Source organism: Lontra canadensis, unplaced genomic scaffold, assembly GCF_010015895.1.
Source record: "Lontra canadensis isolate GAN:19392208 unplaced genomic scaffold, GSC_riverotter_1.0 scaffold110, whole genome shotgun sequence".
Taxonomy (NCBI): domain Eukaryota; kingdom Metazoa; phylum Chordata; class Mammalia; order Carnivora; family Mustelidae; genus Lontra; species Lontra canadensis.
This window is the reverse complement of record NW_022631104.1, coordinates 2,572,694-2,587,734: the sequence shown is the minus strand read 5'-3', so window position 1 is coordinate 2,587,734 and position 15,041 is coordinate 2,572,694. Positions and strand designations below refer to the sequence as shown.

The window sequence follows — 15,041 nt, the reverse complement described above, 5'->3', positions numbered from 1 at the left end:
TATTTTATTTTATTTTATTTTATTTTATTTTATTTATTTGGGAGAGAGCACATGAGCAGGGGGAAGGACAGAGGGTGAGGGAGAAGCAGGCTCCCCGGACCCGGGGATCGTGACCTGAGCCGAAGGCAGATACTTACCAGACGGAGCCATCCAGGTGCCCCAAAGGAATCTGTTTCCCCATCTCTGGGGTTGACTCCAGGTCCCCAGTCGTGGGGGGCCTGGAGCTTCCGCAGCCTGGCTGGGCCCCCCGACACTTCTCCTTCTGGCCACATGTGCTCGCCCTGGTCCTGTCCCTCATTCACTGAAGGGCACCTGGTTCAGTCCTGCCCTCGACTCCCTAACCGGAGACCTTTCTCTCCATTCCATGCCCGTCCCACCTCTACTTAATCTCTTCCGAAGTTCTAGATTCAAGCCCCTGCTTTACTTACAACTTTCTGTCTCTCCCGCTCTCCTCTCTGCTGTTCTTGGACCCATAAAACACTCTAATGCCTTCACCGCCCATTATCCCTGTCCAGCTGAGAGCCCGTGCTCGGTCATTTCAGCCACTGTCTTGCCAGGGGTCTCCGTGCCCTGTCCTCAACTTCCTCCCACACACCTCGAACCATGGCCACTTCTGCTGCCTCTTTATACCCGGCATGCACAGCGCAGCCCAGGGAACCCCCCCGTCCCTGCTCAGAAATCCTTTGCCCTAGCCCGCCGCCTTTCCATTCCCCATGGCGACTTTTCCCAACCTTCCTCCTCCAGGAGGAAACCTTATCCTCGCCTTCCACGAGCCAGATCACCAGATGAGGGCTCCCCGGGAACAGCCACACCCAGACACTGAGCCTGCGGGCTTCCTTCCTCCCTCCTGTTGGTCCATCTGAAGCTGGTCCCTGGGTGGGGGGGCAGGGCTCTGCCTCCCACCCCTGCCGCCTTCTTGGGGCCCAAGGGTTCACCGAGACCCTTACTGCTCCTTCAACTTGCTCCTTCTCAACCACGTCTCCTTGTCTTTAAAAGAAGTCCTCTGGGGGCACCTGGGTGGCTCAGTGGGTTGAGCCTCTGCCTTCGGCTCAGGTCATGATCCCAGAGTCGAGGGATCAAGCTCTCTGCTCAGCGGGGAGCCTGCTTCCCCCTCTCTCTCTGCCTGCCTCTCTGTCTACTTGTGATCTCTGCCTGTCAAATAAATAAATAAAATCTTAAAAAAAAAACAAAGAAGTCCTCTGGACCCCCGCCATCCCCCACTGCCCCCCTCCTCCCTGTGCCCACCGACAGCTACGCTTCCTGAAGGAACGACCTACCTCCCAATCCGGTGGCCTCCTCGCATCTCAGTTGGTACCTGCTGCCGCCAGGTGACCCCCAGCCCCTGGGCTGCCAATACAGAAGCTATTTCTGAGTCCTTCCCTTGCCACCCCCTTCTTGAAATAGTCCTCGCGTGGCTTCTGTGATCTCACATCTGCTTACACTTCTATTGCTGGCTTTTCACGAAATCCGTCCCCTTGCTCTTGGTTGCGGAGGAAGCTCGAAGCCTCAAATCACTTTCTCTTCTCTGATCCGCTCAGACCCGCACCGCTGGTCAGGGAAGCTGAGGGGTCCTGCACGAAATGGCCAAAGGCAACCCCTTCCCCCCTTTCGACATTGCCTTTTAACGGTGTCCTCACTCTGCTCCACTGGCCAGCCAGCTGGAAATGCCATCTAGTGTCAGCCAGCTGTTTGAGCAGGATTGCCCTGACACCTTCCCTGGCTGATTAATTGTCTTTCAGATTATAGATTTGTCACGGTCAATGCCAACCCCACGCTGGCTCCCTCCTGCCCCTTGGCTGGGCTTGGGCCTTTTTGCCATCTAGCTTCCCAGACAACGAGAGTCATTTTGGGGTTTTGTTGTTGTTTTGTTGTTGTTTGTTGCTTTTTTTTTTTTTAAGATTTACTTATATACTTTAGAGGGAGAGAGCATGCATGTGCGTGAGCAGGGAGGGGGCAGAAGGAGAGAGACATGGGGACGTGTGTAACACAGGGATGTGAGGGCCTCCCTCCCAGGGCTGTCGGGATCAGGGGAGCTATCTTGCAGAGAGCGCGGGCTGTAAGACGCGCGACAGTTGGTAGCTGTCACCCTAAAGCACCCTGTCCACGGTGGGCATTTCTCACCATGCAGAGATTCACTTAGCGCGAATGAAGGCGAGAGGATCTGCAGCCTGGGATACGAACAGCACTTCCCCTGAAGGGCTGCCGGTAGCTTCTCCTGCTCCCAACAGTTGGCCCCATTTCCAGGCTCTTCCCCGGGGCCAGACAGTGGGTTGTCATCCTCGTCTCCTCCTCCTGCCCCGCATCGGCCCCCACGTAGTCATGGAGCTGGGCGATTCTGTCTTCACTCTGGTCCGCCTTCCCTGACCCCCACGGCCCTGAGCTTAGTCCCCGCCACCTCCATCCCTCTCCAGACCGTCCCCACTTTTCTCCCCTCCCGTCCCTTCTTTTGACATTGTAGGCAACTCACCGCTTTATAATGCAGTTCTGACTGTGTGGTTCTCCCTAGAAGACCCGTAACCCTGGAGCGGTTCAAAAGGTGCATTTTACAGCCCAGCAAACAAACCAAAGCCAGGTTCGGAGAGCCGCAGCAGACCTGGTCTGGCCTCCACACCCCTCATCGCCCACCCTCCCTGGCCTCTGTCTCTTACCCTAAACTCTGCCCTATCCGTGCTGTTTATTCTTTGTGGGAAGCCTTCTGTCCTCTCCTGCTCCTCCCTCGACTTCGGCTCTCAGCTGCCGGTGATGCCTCTCCCAGGTGCCCTCACTGATCTCCCCAGACGTGACTCATCTTAGCCTTTTTGTAGCTTTTATCACCTCTTTGAGTAACTGCCCTGGGCTGAGCACCAAGGGAGGGAGGTGCGGGGCTGTCTGCCCCCGGGAGTCTATGAAGGGAGGAAAGGGACACTAGACTGAATTACACTAAATACTTCCATTGCATTGAGAGAGAGAGAAGGAATGTTTGACATGGCTGGAGGGGTCTGGAGGAGGTGACACTGAGCAGAGCCTCTAGGGGACAGAAGCTGGGGCAAGCCAGGAGGGGGGGGTGGAGTGTTCGGGACAGTGGGGGCCGGGGGGAACAAGGCCTTGCCAGAAGGGAGCCTGGGGGGTTTCAGAAGATCTCGCGTCCAGCCCGGGTTTACTACAACGTAACTCTGACCCCTTCCCTCTGAGAAGCGAGGCCTAGTCCCCCTGGATGGGAGGCTTGCTTCCTCCTGCTTGTCCAGAGCTCGTGCTCTAGCATCCCACCCCCGGGGAGGAAGGTCACGCTGCCTCATGGGGGGGCCACACAGAGGGATGCCCACGGCCAACAGCACCTGGGGGCCGTGCCCCTGAGCCACTTTGCAGGTAAATCCTGCAGCTCCACGTGCCACTGGCCTGGTTCCCCAGACCCTGCCCACATCCCAGGTCCATTAGCAAAATAAAGATCGGGGCCCTTTGAAGGCCCCCAAGTCTTGGGCTGGCTTTGAGCAGCAGCCACCGGCAGCTGGACCAGGCTGGCGTCCTGTGTGTGTCCAGCAGCGGGTGGCAGGTGGCGCTCGCTTGGTGGCTAAGTGGACGGCCCTCTCCAGGCCTTGGTTGGGAGCCCACCGCGGCTACTCACCCCGTATTTGTGTGACCTTTGGCAAGTCCGTTCATCGCTCTCTGCTCCCGTGTCCTTCGCTGCGCAGTGTGCACAAAACTGTTTCCATTTGTTGTGACGGTGGGTGATGGAGTAAGTGACGAACGCAGGCGAACGCAGATCTCCAGGCAATACAGACCGGCCTTGGCAGCGTCGGGACAAGCCTCGGGGCGGCTGACCGTGACTCTATGGAGTGGCTCTGTTTCTGGTTTTAGAGCAGGTGCATGCGTGTGCGTGCACGTCTCTGTGCTTGTCTCTGCACGCGCGTGCGTGTTTGCCTGTGTGCGCGCGTGTGAGCGCACGCATCTGCCGCATCCGCTTTCAGTCCCATGTGCCGCGGCGCTGTCTCTGCATTCACAGTTTATCCCATGAGACGGCCGAGTCCAGGGCCCGACCCTCACTCCTGCATCCCCAGGACCCGAAGCAGGCCCGCACGCGACGCGCGTGACAACTGTGTGGTTAATGAGTGCCCGCGCAGCGCTTGCACGAGACGTGCGAAGACACCCCCGGTCCCGACCGGCTCCCGACCCGCTGTCTGTAGGGTCCCTCCGCAGCGGCGGCCCCTGCCTTTGTCGTGAGCATCAACAGAAAACACGCTGTCCCTCCGCCCTCGCAGCCAAGGGTCCTGTGCTACCTGCGTCCTCTCAGATGTGCTCGGGGGTCGGCCAAGGACCACTAGGAAAATACTGAAGCTTCACCAGGCAACTGCTTAATTGCGGGCAGCAGTAGGATAGCACAATGAGACAGAACGTGTGCTTGCTTTAGAATGAGTCTTTTTTTTTTTTTAAGATTTTATTTATTTATTTGACAGACAAGAGATTACAAGGAGGCAGGCAGAGAGAGGAGGAAGCAGGCTCCCCGCTGAGCAGAGAGCCGGATGCGGGGCTCGATCGCAGGACCCTGAGAACATGATCTGAGCCGAAGGCAGACACTTAACCCACTGAGTCACCCAGGTGCCCCTAGGATGAGTCTTATTTTACTTGTCACTTCATCCTTCCATTCATCACTGTTACGGGCCGGTGTGCTTTGCGTCAGTCCTCATACTCAGCAGAAGGAGACGCTGAGGCAGTTGAGTTAGTACGAGACCTGGGGCATCCACTTGTGACTTGCCCTGAGGGTGGAAACCTTTTCCAGACCCAGACTTACTCCGTGGCCCGGTACTGTCTTCATTCAGCTTTCACGCGTGTGGGTTTTATCCTGTGACAGCAGGCCGCCCCTGCAAGGACAGGAGGGTCTTGACTCTCCTCAGCGATCCGTGCTCGCAGGGACGGCGGCTCGTGGGAAATCTCAGCCAGCTGAGTCCCTTGACGTCACTGTGGTTGACTGAGGACAGGCCTGTCACTCCGCCTGTCACCGCACCCGGCTGCAGAACGAAGGAGGTCACCAGAAGAGGACTTGGAGCCCACGCTCGTGTGCTGTCGACTTTCTAGATTTCTGACGAGGCGTTTATTTACATTCTCCTCCTGCAAAGAGCCGGCCTTGGATGTGTAGGGAACAGGGGAATGTCTCGTGAAAACTTCACTTGTGCACACACACACACACACAAACATGTTGGTCTAAGTATCACTAAAGGAGTGTACCGTATCCTCGTTGAAATGCGCGCTCTGTATTCCTTCCACAGCTCTGCGCGTCGCCCTAAACACACCCGCATCTATCATCAGAGCCCCTACCTGTGCCATCCGGTGGGTTTTATCCCTCAAACTGGACTCCTTTCCTGCTTGTGGACAAAACCTAGACCGGAATGTGGCCTAACGCTAATGAAACAGTAGCCACCTGGTGTTTCCTTTTTCTGGGTCCTTCCCTCCCACCTGTCCATTTCAGGGAACCACGTTCCATCGCGACCTCTTTAGAGCTTGGGTGGGGTTTCCCTCCCTTGCCCCCCTCTGGACCCCCCCAACCTGCCTCTGTGGGTAATGACAGCCACCTGGTGGCCATATGGGGGAATGGCAGGTGGATTGCCCCCAAAAGGGAAAGAGGTCTTTTGAGTGGTCTTCCTTCAGAGGGAACAGGGACAGGGAAGCCTGTGATAGCGTGGGAACCAGATGTCCTGCTTCTCGGTCTCCCCTTGCCTCCCAGGACACAACGTCCCATCCACACTCGTTCTTATGGACAGATGAATTCACTCAACAGTGGAGGACATTCCATCAAAATTTATTGAGCAGCCACTGTGTGCCGACACTGGGAATACGGCGGTGACCAAGATGGACACGGGCTCTGCCCTCGTGAGCTTAGAGTCCAGCCGCCAGCCAGCCGATCACATCCGTAATCTTAAAATTTACACTGGATTAGTACTCTGAAATAAGTGTGATGCTAAGAGACAATCTAATAGAAAACACTGCTTTCTACACCGAGGAGTCATAAGAGCTCCCGAGGAAGAAGCATGTAGGGTCAGCTAGTTGGGGGATGGCAGGAAGCGTGTGGAGGCAGAGGGAACAGTGTGTGTGAGGACTCTGGAGCAGGGAGACACTCCGTGGGCTGTGAGACAGCCTGTGTGGCTGGGACACAGGGAACAGGAGAGGCATTGGCAGAGGAGGGGCACCTGCTGGTTTGTGCAACATCTCTGGATGGACGGGACTTTGTTCCCGAAGCACCCAGGAGGCACTGAAGACTCTAAAGGAAGGAAATTCAGATGCCTGGGTTTGGTTCTCAGCGCTCACTCGGGCTGCTGCGTGGGGGTCAGACGTGGACTTGGGAGGCTGGTGGGAATGTGTGCACGGCAGTCTGGCCAAGCGGTGATGACGGCCAAGAGGAAGAGGACGCGTCCCAGAGGCACTGCGGAGCTGAAGTCTATTGGAGAGTGACCAGGGTGCGAGGAGAGGGGCGCGTTTCCAGCAGGAGGCGCTGCGGTGGGATACTCTGGGGGTGCGGCGGGTGGGGGGGCAGTTTGGGCAGACCGGAGGCTGGTGCTGGAGCAGCAGCATAGCTTGGGTTCTCCAGTCGTGTTGGTGTCACTGAGAGGACAAGATACACGTGAGACCACTGCAGAGCTGACTGCACATCAGAAAGCTTCTGTGAATTCACGGCCTCTTGTATCACATGGGCCCGAGTAGAAGCCCTCAGTCTCCCGTGATTCACAAAGTGCTGAGGCCGGGACAGGTCTCCGCCTCTGGCCATGCCTTTCCTGGCTAGCCTCTCCGAAAACGCCTGGGCAGCAAGCCCAGTGCTTCCTCTCCCCTGCCTGGGCTCTGGTGACCCCCCCCGCCCCCTCCCTCCTGCCCCACTCTGGCCAGGCAGGCCCATGCACCTCTCTCCCCGATCCTTTCTGGCCCGAGACTGTTGAGAAATTCACCTCCTGTCATCCTCATTCCCCTCCCTCACTGGGGTTAAAGGAGACGAACCCGGCCACTCTCCCCTCAAAGGTGGCTGTCTTTTGCGACCAGCCTAAGACAGGGAGAGCCTCTCTACACGGGAAGAACATCAGCTTCAGATTTAGACTTGAGTTTGCACCCTGGCCACTAACTAGTGTGCCTTCCTGCCACTAAATCTTGCCGAGCTTCAGGAGTTCCCTCTACTTGCTGGATGGGATGCTGCCTGGGGTCATCAATCATTTACTAGAGCCAAATATGGAAAGAATCTTTTAAGCTTCAAAAAGAAATCTAAAAATCATGCAAAATCGTGGCGAAGGTGCCCATCTCTTGGAGTAGTTGTATTTAAAAGGGTGTATGAGGCACGTACCATAAGCTCCGGACTGAATTACCGACTACCCCTTCACTTCCTTTCTTCCCTTTGGGGTTTTAACTATCAAGTTCAGAAGGCAGATCAGCCAGTTCCGTATGGCCAGCGATGGACACTTCCCGTTCCTGTCTGTGGCAGTCCCATCCTCCTGCAGCCGTCCCCATTCCCATCACTGCCACGAAACTTCTCCCATCCCTCATCCCTGTGTAGGACTCCTCCCTCTCCGACTGTCAGAAAGTTCTGCCTGAGCTCTGGCTGTCTCCCTAATCCAAAATACCTCATCTTCTCGTGTCACTCCTGAGAATGAATGAATGTGCTTCTAGCATTCTCCCTAACTTTGAGCTAATCACAGTGGGCCTGGGAAGTAGGACCTGTACGCTTCAGAGGGACACGGGAACCACAGGCCAGTTCCCAGAGTGGAGTGGAGGTCTACGTCCCGCACTCCGCCCCCCCCCCCCCTTCCAGGGCACAGAAACAGCCAAACTCAAAATACATCCTGAGTCTACATAAGCTTTCGGCTCCACTCCTACAGCTCTGTGAGGTCATCATTGAAGTAGAGCAGAATGGCAGGTGTGTAGAGGGCACCGTCCATATTGAGATAGTCAAAATCTTCACCCTCATCCCGGATCCCGTTCTCTTCCAGGGTGAAATCCATGTTCAGTTTCTTGCCCTCGTACTTCCATGTATAGCTGGCTGCGTGTGCATTATAGGGGAGATAGCGGTGCAGGATCTCCCACATGGACTCCTTGGCCCCCACCTGCAGAACATGAAAGTGCCCCCCCACCCCGATTCTGGATGAGACACACACAGGTGCGTGTGGGCCCCAAGCCAAGGCCAGGAGCACAGATGGTAGTGCTGGGACCAGCATGTCTCCCTTGGCAGCCTCTCCCAAATGAAGCCAGAGTGCCAACGTGCAGGGAATAGCCCCAAAGTGTCACCTGTCTCTGTGGCAGTCAATTCTAACAAACAGATGGCCCTGAAGGGTCAAAGTCACTGCCCCCTTTCCCCATCCCTTCCTCAGAGAACATTAATAAGAGTCCGAGTGCAAATGCTACCCAAAACACAGCTCCCACTGGTTACGGAGAGCCGATGGCCTAAACATCTCCGAGGTTCGCTGGGACGCCCAGTTCCCGCCGACCTGCTGCCGCCGGGTTCTCACCTCCAGCGTGTGCTCCTGCGACGTGAGCGTGTTAATGATGCGGATGTTGCGGGTCTTGGCAGACAGCCGCCCCACCTCATAACGCACCCCCTGCCACCAGGGCTTCCCGAAATCATTGGCCCAGTCTGAACGCGGCAGCTGCGGCGGGACGTGCAGGAAGCGGCCCCGGGGGGTGCGGTATCTCAGGGTGCCGGTCAGCGGGTCGACGTGCTTGCGGATCTTTAAAGCAGCGATCGAGGGAGATGGATCTCCCCCGACCTCCGGCTCCAGCCAGCTCCCGCCTTTCCCCCCGCCCCGTCCCGCGCTCCCGCGGCCCGATTCCGCCCTCCCACCCCGGGCTCCAGCAGGACTCACGTCTCCGGTCTTCGCGTCGAACCAGTGGCTGATGTCCTGGCCCGCAACTTCTATGATGGGTTTTAGCAGCACGTCTCCTGGGAAGGAGCAGCTGCCGTCAGTGCCAGCCGCCCAAGGACCGGGCACCTGTCCCCCACCCCCCGATGCACACCCTGACCCTGGCGTAAGGCGCGGCCCTGACCCTTGTACTTGCGAGCCAGCGGCGTCAGGTCGTACACGGATCCCAGGTAGGACACCCACAGGTCTTCCGGCACGTTGTGCTGGGCCACCTCGGCTGCCGTGAAATAGCGACGCTGGAAAAACTCAAAGTCTGGCCCCTCCACGAGGCCTCGGCGCGGCATGGCTCTTGCACTACCGGCCACCCGCATCTCTGGTCGCTTCATCGCCCCTCAGCACGCACTCGCTCACTCAGGGCATCTTTCCCCTGGCGAGCGCGTGGGTCCGCTGACATGGAAACCATTGTCCCTCTCCGGCCACCGTCTACTGAGATCGGACGTGGGCGCGGGGGTGGGGGGTAGGAGGGCGGGAGCTGTGCGCGCTCACGGGAAATGTAGTGTGAGTCTGGCTTTCAAGTAACTAAGTTCCCTCCTCCAGAGGTCCGCGGGAAAGCGCACGCCCCCCGTTTTCAGAGTGGTCTGGGCTGGAGCGGATATTTAGGACGGACTGGCGAGGCAGAAAAGCAAGGGAGGATGGGGTGGAGTGCGATGACAAGAGGAGGTCATTCCGCTCAATTCCAGGCCTCCTGAAGGAACTGTATGAACCTAAAGCGGTGAAACTTCTCGCGATATATTAAGACATCCGGCGCCATAGACCGCGGTGAGCCCCGGCGCCGGAGGAGTGGGAGAAGCTCGCGAGATCTCTGCAGTTGCCACGGAGACGACGACGAGGGGGAGGAAGAGAGGTGATGTCGTGAAAGAAAAGAGGTCGGGAGCACTCGCGAGATCTCAGACCAACGGACTCGAAAGGTTCTTGGGAAGTTGACGAGCCCTGAAGAGGCCCCGGGGCAAATGGCCGGAGCTGGACCAACCATGCTGCTACGAGAGGAGAATGGCTGTTGCAGCCGGCGTCAAAGCAGCTCCAGCGCCGGGGTTAGCGCGGGCTCGGGTTCTGGGATCGAGGGGCAGCCTGGGTGCAAGATGGGGGGGCCGGAGGGGGAAGCACAGCTCCCGGCAGCCTCTGGGCTGGGTGGGAGCGCCCCGCGGGCTGTCGGGAGCTGTGGTTCCGGGGGGGGGGGGGGGGGGGGGGCGGTGCCGTCTCAGCGCATGTCCCGCCCCGCGCAGGACTCGGACGGGGAGCGCGAGGACTCGCCGGCCGCGCGGGCCCGGCAGCAGCTGGAGGCGCTGCTCAACAAGACGATGCGCATTCGCATGACAGATGGACGGACCCTGGTCGGCTGCTTCCTCTGCACCGACCGCGACTGCAATGTCATCCTGGGCTCGGCGCAGGAGTTCCTCAAGCCGTCGGGTCAGTGCCTGGGGGATGCACGCCCACCTGGTGCGGCGGAGCTCCCTCCTGGGAGGCGCTTCCCGCGCACAGTCTGGCTGCACCCCTGCTTTCTGGGGCTGGAAGGGGCGGGACCGACGCCGGCCTGCCTCCCTGACGCTCTGCCCCTTCTTTCCAGACTCCTTCTCTGCGGGGGAGCCCCGTGTACTGGGCCTGGCCATGGTACCCGGCCACCACATCGTTTCTATTGAAGTGCAGCGGGAGAGCCTGGCGGGGCCTCCCTATCTCTGACCGCGGCCGCGCGTGCTCGGCAGACCATTAAACCTGCAACGAAGTGCATTGTGTCCGAATGTAGCTGGCGTGTCGGGAGCACTCTCAGCCCGCCTTCCCCACCCTGGACGTGCAGGCCCCAGGGTGGGCCCCTCCATCTTCCCTCCCACGCCACTGCTCCAGGACTGCGCCTGGAGTGGTGTCATCCTGCTCCGGAAGGCCCATTGTTTCCCTCCCCGGCCTGGCAACACCGAGTTCCTCCAAGCTGGGGTCAGAGAACGGGCTCGGGTCCCCAAGGGGAGCAAGGCAGGCGATAGAGGCCGGGCCCTCAACACTCTATTGAGTGGGAGGTGACTTGAGAGTCAGGGACAGAGCTCTGGGGTCTGGCCAGGAAGAACAGGCCACCGCGATAAGGGAAGGCCCCCGGGAGGCTGAAGGATGCGCTCCGCAGCCCTGGCCCCATGTTGTTTCCTGCTTCTGGGCACAGGGCAGGGGTGACAGGAATTGTGCCATCCCCGTTCACAGGATCCCAGGGACGCATTCTGCTCATTCTTTATTGATGTGCGGTCGCTCCCCCTCCAATCTCGCCCCCTCAACCGGTAGATCCCAGAGGAGCTGCACCAGCAGAGGGACCACACGAGGTTCAGTTGTCCTGAGGGACGGAAGAGTGGGGGATGGGGGTGGGCAGGGTCCAGCCCAGATGTTCAGGATTCAGGGAGGAAAGTGGGTTTTACGGGGTATGGCAGATTTCCGCCAGCTTTGGGTCCACGAAGGCTCCGGTTTCCCCGAGGGAATGCTGGAACCCGGCTTAGGCACGGGTGGCAGCGCAGTAGGTCAGGAGACACCCCCCACCCCGTTTTTTTCAAGTCCTTGGGCCAACTGGAAGTGGGGGCAGTCGTCAGGGTGGTTCTTGACTCGCGGGTCCTCAGACCCAGACCTTTCCTGATGTGGGAGCGGCCTGGGCCCCTGGTGAGGCCCGGGTCTGCCGCGGCTGCGGGGCGCGCCGGCGCCGGTAGAGGGCTCGGCTGTATGGCACGAGGCAGTCGGCCAGGCGGAGGCGCAGGCAAAGGCGGCGGTAGCTGGCCAGGGCTAGCACGAGCAGCGGCACGAGGAGCAGGAATCCGGTGACCAGCAGGGCCGTGAAGCCCGGGTCCCGCAGGTGCGCGGTGCAAGGAGGTGCCTGGGAGCGCAGGAACTGTGGGAGAGAGCAGGCGTCAGGCCCAAGCCGGCGGGACAAACCGGGAGGGGAGCTGCGGCCCGAGGACCCCACCGCCACCCGCGCACGCAGGGCCGAGCTCACCTGGGAGTGGCAGAGGAAGCCGAAGCCGAGCATAGTGACAGCGGGTAGCAGGATGGTCCCCAGCACCAGCGCCAGCAAGAGGAGGTTGAAGGCGGCCACCAGCAGGTTCTGGGCCGTGACCAGCACAGCGCAAGCCCAGCAGTCCAGGGGGTCCCGAGGCTCTGGGCCGCCGCCGGCAGCCGGTCGCTGCGCGCCGGGGACATCCGCCATGGCCTGCCTCACTCCCGCCCGCCGGGGCCGCGGCCCTTATAGCCCTCTTTCCTGCCCCTCCCCCGGCCCAGCCTCTCCCCCCCCCCCCCCCCTTATCCTGGAATGCAGCTCCAGGATTAGGCACCCCCCAGCCCGAGGAGCGGACCAGCGCTCTGGACATTCCACAGGCGCCTCGGGGAGGGGCTCGCCCCGCCGGGGTCTGCGCAGCCGGGCCCCGCAGCCCTCCCCCCGCGTGCGCGCCCCGCGAGCTCCAGCAAGTTATCAAAACCGTATGTTTTTCTCTGATTTTATTTTTCATATTAATATTCTCACACAAAAATCACCGAAAATAGGGGTAGGGTTGGGAAGACCCCTCTTGCCCCTGGGGCAGAGAGACAGTGCAGTGCGAGGGGGCGGGGCTGTAAACCCCCCAGCCCTCCGCAGCCCCAGCGTGGGAGAGAAAAACCACCGACCGAACAAAAATAAAGCCCCGGAGAAACTCATCCCGGGGTGTCCCTGCCCCAGTGAGGCCCTGGCCCTGGGCTGGTTCACGCTTAAAAAGAAAAGGGGAGGCGGGGGGTGGGGGGAGTGAGGGGAAGGTCCGTGTTTTTAAAATTGGCCGGGGCTGGGAAGGACGGGGTTCCTTTCCTCATAGTTCTTTCTTTAAAACTTTAAATTTATTTATTTATTTATTATTATTATTATTTATTTTATTTTATTTTTTTTTTTTTACAAAATACCATTTCAGTTCCCACTTCTTCCCCTACAGTACAGGAGTCGCTCACCCTCAGGCGGGGCTGGGGTCGGGTCGGGAGTGGGGGCCTGGTCCGAGAAAGTGCAGGACGTCAGGGAGGGGAGCGGGTTTGAGCACCATGAGAGCCCGGCGGGCGCCGCGGACAGGCGGGCGGGCGGGCGGAGACGGACGGGCGGAGACGGACGGGCCGGGCCCGGACACACACTGGGGCGCAGGGAGAGCCCCGCAGCGGGCGGTCCCCAGAGGGGCGGGCGGGATGGCTTAGGGGAAGGGGGGGTGCGGGAGGTCGGGTTTTCCCAAAAATGAATAAATAGAGGTGAGTGGGACTGTTATAAATTAAAAACAACCAAAAAAAAAACCTAAAAAACAAAACAAAAACCCAGAAAATACAAATCATAACCAAGTGAATAAACAGAGACATGTACAGGGATCACAGCTAGCATTGGAAGTAAAAAAGGAGGTCCTGGGGGAGGGGTAAAGCCCATAGAAAGAATCTCATTAAACCTCGGCTGCCGTAACGTCTATGTACATGCACGGGCCGCGTGCGTCTGCGCCGGGCGGGCGGGCGGCTGGCAGGCGTGAGGGAACCCGTATGTGACCCCCGCCGCCGCCGGAGCCTGGTCCTTGTGTCTGTTGCTAGAAAGGCCAAAGTCGGTGAGGGGAGGCGCTGGTGGGCGAGGGGCTGCCAGCCCCCTCCCCCGTCTCCCATTTTTTTTCCTTTTTTCCTCTTATTTGTTAAAAAAAAAAATTTTTTTTTCTTAATAAATTAAGTGAAGGGGAGCTGCCAATGGGGTGGAAGGGCTGGGCCCGACCCCCTTCCCGGCCAGAGGCGGGACCCAGGTCCAGCCCAGGCGTGTGCTGGTGGCCCCGCGGCGCCCTGAGGGCGGGCGGGGCGTCCGGCCTCATCGCGACGTGCTGGTGGGGGCCTGCGGGGAGAAAGCGGGCACTAGGCTCAGCGGCGGGCTGGGCGGTGGCCGGCGCGCCGCGGGGGGTGGGGGGGGAAGAGCCCGCCCGCTGCCGCCGCCGGCGGCCCGGGCCTCACCAGCGTGAAGGCGTCGTAGGCCTGCGCCAGCTCCTCGGTGCGGTACTGCTCCAGGACCACCACGCCCTGCAGGCCCGCGCTGCGCCGCCGAGCGCACGCCTCGCAGTGCACCAGGTACGTGTTGCGGCTGCCATTCTCGCTTGTCACGAACAGGATGTTGAACACCTCCACCTGAGACCCGGAGGGGGGGGGCGTCAGCGGGGCGGGGGAGGGGGTGGGGAGGGCAGTCCCGAGACGGACGGGGAGGGGGGCAATCCGGGGTCGAGCACACTCACGTCGCACTCATTGCAGTAGTAGGCGGGCTCGTCCTTGACGCGGCCCTGGTAGGCGATCTTCTTGCCGGCGCGCACTAGGCTCTCGCGCTGCACCTGGCAGTGCTTCATGGACTGCAGAAGGCAGAACCTGCACATGGTTGGGGCGAGGGCGTGGTGAGGGCCGGAGGGGGGCGGGTGTCAAAGTCCCTGACCTGGGGCATCTGTCAGAGCTGACACTTCGCGTGGCTTTTATCTACTTGGATCAGAGAAAAAGAAAGCGCCTGAGAGCCGGGGCCCATGGCCATCCCAGCGCGGGCACAGTGCGGGACATGGGGACAAGGTGGGGCGCCGGGTGGCGCTGGACAGGAAGCACTAGACCGGGGCCTGCTCGGATGGAGACGGGCTGCTTCCCACACGGGGCCCTCACTTGATCATCTTGAACAAGTCCGGGTCGCTGATCTTGACCGTGCGAGCCACGTTCCAGGAAACGTGAATCATGGGCACGATGGATTTGACGTTCTTCACCTCGTTCCACTCGTATCGTTCCAGGGCCAGCTGGTACTGATAGGCTGCGGGCCACAGGGGGTACTGAGGATGCGCCGCCAGCCCAGACCGTGGCGCAGTGGCGCAGGGACAGGCCCCTTCCTCACAGCGGGCTGCGCTCCCGCCCCGCGCGCCCCCGCCCTCTCACCGGTGAGGGGCCCCACGTTCCAGGCGATGTTGTTGCACCAGCCGGTGGCCTGCACCCAGTGCACGGTGCCCGCATTAATCCACACGAGGTCTCCAGGGCGCTGCACGAAGCGGTACACGGGGATATTGGAAGCATAAAGGTCATCCAAGATCGGCCACCAGGAACCAGTCAGGTAGTCCACACCGTGCCTGCGGGGTGGCCACAGGGTCAGAGGGGAGGGGAAGTCTGAGGACCCCGGGCCGGGCCTGCGGCGGGGGGGGGGGGGGGGGGGGGGGGGGGGGGGGGGGGGGG

General features: G+C 60.1%; 4 protein-coding genes across 4 annotated transcripts in view; 1 reads left to right on the top strand and 3 right to left on the bottom strand.

Moving 5' to 3' along the window:
* Positions 1-7,234: 7,234 nt before the first annotated feature.
* Positions 7,235-9,297, bottom strand: LOC116856591 (cytochrome b5 domain-containing protein 1). Its single transcript, XM_032840073.1, has 4 exons — positions 8,989-9,297; positions 8,808-8,884; positions 8,454-8,672; positions 7,235-8,051 (listed from the first exon to the last, which is right to left on the bottom strand). Exons 1-4 carry the CDS (start codon positions 9,188-9,190, stop codon positions 7,821-7,823), a joined length of 729 nt encoding a protein of 242 aa, XP_032695964.1. The 5' UTR covers positions 9,191-9,297; the 3' UTR covers positions 7,235-7,820.
* Positions 9,298-9,597: 300 nt separating this feature from the next.
* NAA38 (N-alpha-acetyltransferase 38, NatC auxiliary subunit) lies at positions 9,598-10,586 on the top strand. Its single transcript, XM_032840075.1, has 3 exons — positions 9,598-9,895; positions 10,088-10,271; positions 10,429-10,586. The coding sequence occupies exons 1-3, from the start codon at positions 9,815-9,817 to the stop codon at positions 10,539-10,541; spliced, it is 378 nt and encodes a 125-aa protein (XP_032695966.1). The 5' UTR covers positions 9,598-9,814; the 3' UTR covers positions 10,542-10,586.
* Positions 10,587-11,064: 478 nt separating this feature from the next.
* On the bottom strand, positions 11,065-12,072 carry TMEM88 (transmembrane protein 88). The gene is made up of 2 exons (XM_032840074.1): positions 11,821-12,072; positions 11,065-11,715 (listed from the first exon to the last, which is right to left on the bottom strand). The coding sequence occupies exons 1-2, from the start codon at positions 12,028-12,030 to the stop codon at positions 11,446-11,448; spliced, it is 480 nt and encodes a 159-aa protein (XP_032695965.1). The 5' UTR covers positions 12,031-12,072; the 3' UTR covers positions 11,065-11,445.
* An 862-nt stretch (positions 12,073-12,934) lies between these two features.
* The window catches only part of KDM6B (lysine demethylase 6B), a 10,857-nt gene continuing 8,750 nt past the window's right edge, over positions 12,935-15,041 (bottom strand). Inside the window, 5 exon segments of the mRNA XM_032840071.1 lie at positions 12,935-13,689; positions 13,806-13,976; positions 14,081-14,207; positions 14,487-14,628; positions 14,751-14,938. Coding sequence (XP_032695962.1) covers positions 13,666-13,689; positions 13,806-13,976; positions 14,081-14,207; positions 14,487-14,628; positions 14,751-14,938 — 652 coding nt within the window. The 3' untranslated portion in view covers positions 12,935-13,665.

Excerpts from the sequence above, each read along its gene's own strand:
- TMEM88 (XM_032840074.1), bottom strand. The coding sequence starts at position 12,030 with ATGGCGGATGTCCCCGGCGCGCAGCGACCGGCTGCCGGCGGCGGCCCA. Across the intron at positions 11,716-11,820 it reads GCTTCCTCTGCCACTCCCAG|TTCCTGCGCTCCCAGGCACC; the intron begins GTGAGCTCGGCC and ends TCTCTCCCACAG.
- NAA38 (XM_032840075.1), top strand. The coding sequence starts at position 9,815 with ATGGCCGGAGCTGGACCAACCATGCTGCTACGAGAGGAGAATGGCTGT. Across the intron at positions 9,896-10,087 it reads AAAGCAGCTCCAGCGCCGGG|GACTCGGACGGGGAGCGCGA; the intron begins GTTAGCGCGGGC and ends CGCCCCGCGCAG. Across the intron at positions 10,272-10,428 it reads GGAGTTCCTCAAGCCGTCGG|ACTCCTTCTCTGCGGGGGAG; the intron begins GTCAGTGCCTGG and ends CCTTCTTTCCAG.
- LOC116856591 (XM_032840073.1), bottom strand. The coding sequence starts at position 9,190 with ATGAAGCGACCAGAGATGCGGGTGGCCGGTAGTGCAAGAGCCATGCCG. Across the intron at positions 8,885-8,988 it reads GCTGGCTCGCAAGTACAAGG|GAGACGTGCTGCTAAAACCC; the intron begins GTCAGGGCCGCG and ends GCTCCTTCCCAG. Across the intron at positions 8,052-8,453 it reads CGCAGGAGCACACGCTGGAG|GTGGGGGCCAAGGAGTCCAT; the intron begins GTGAGAACCCGG and ends CATGTTCTGCAG.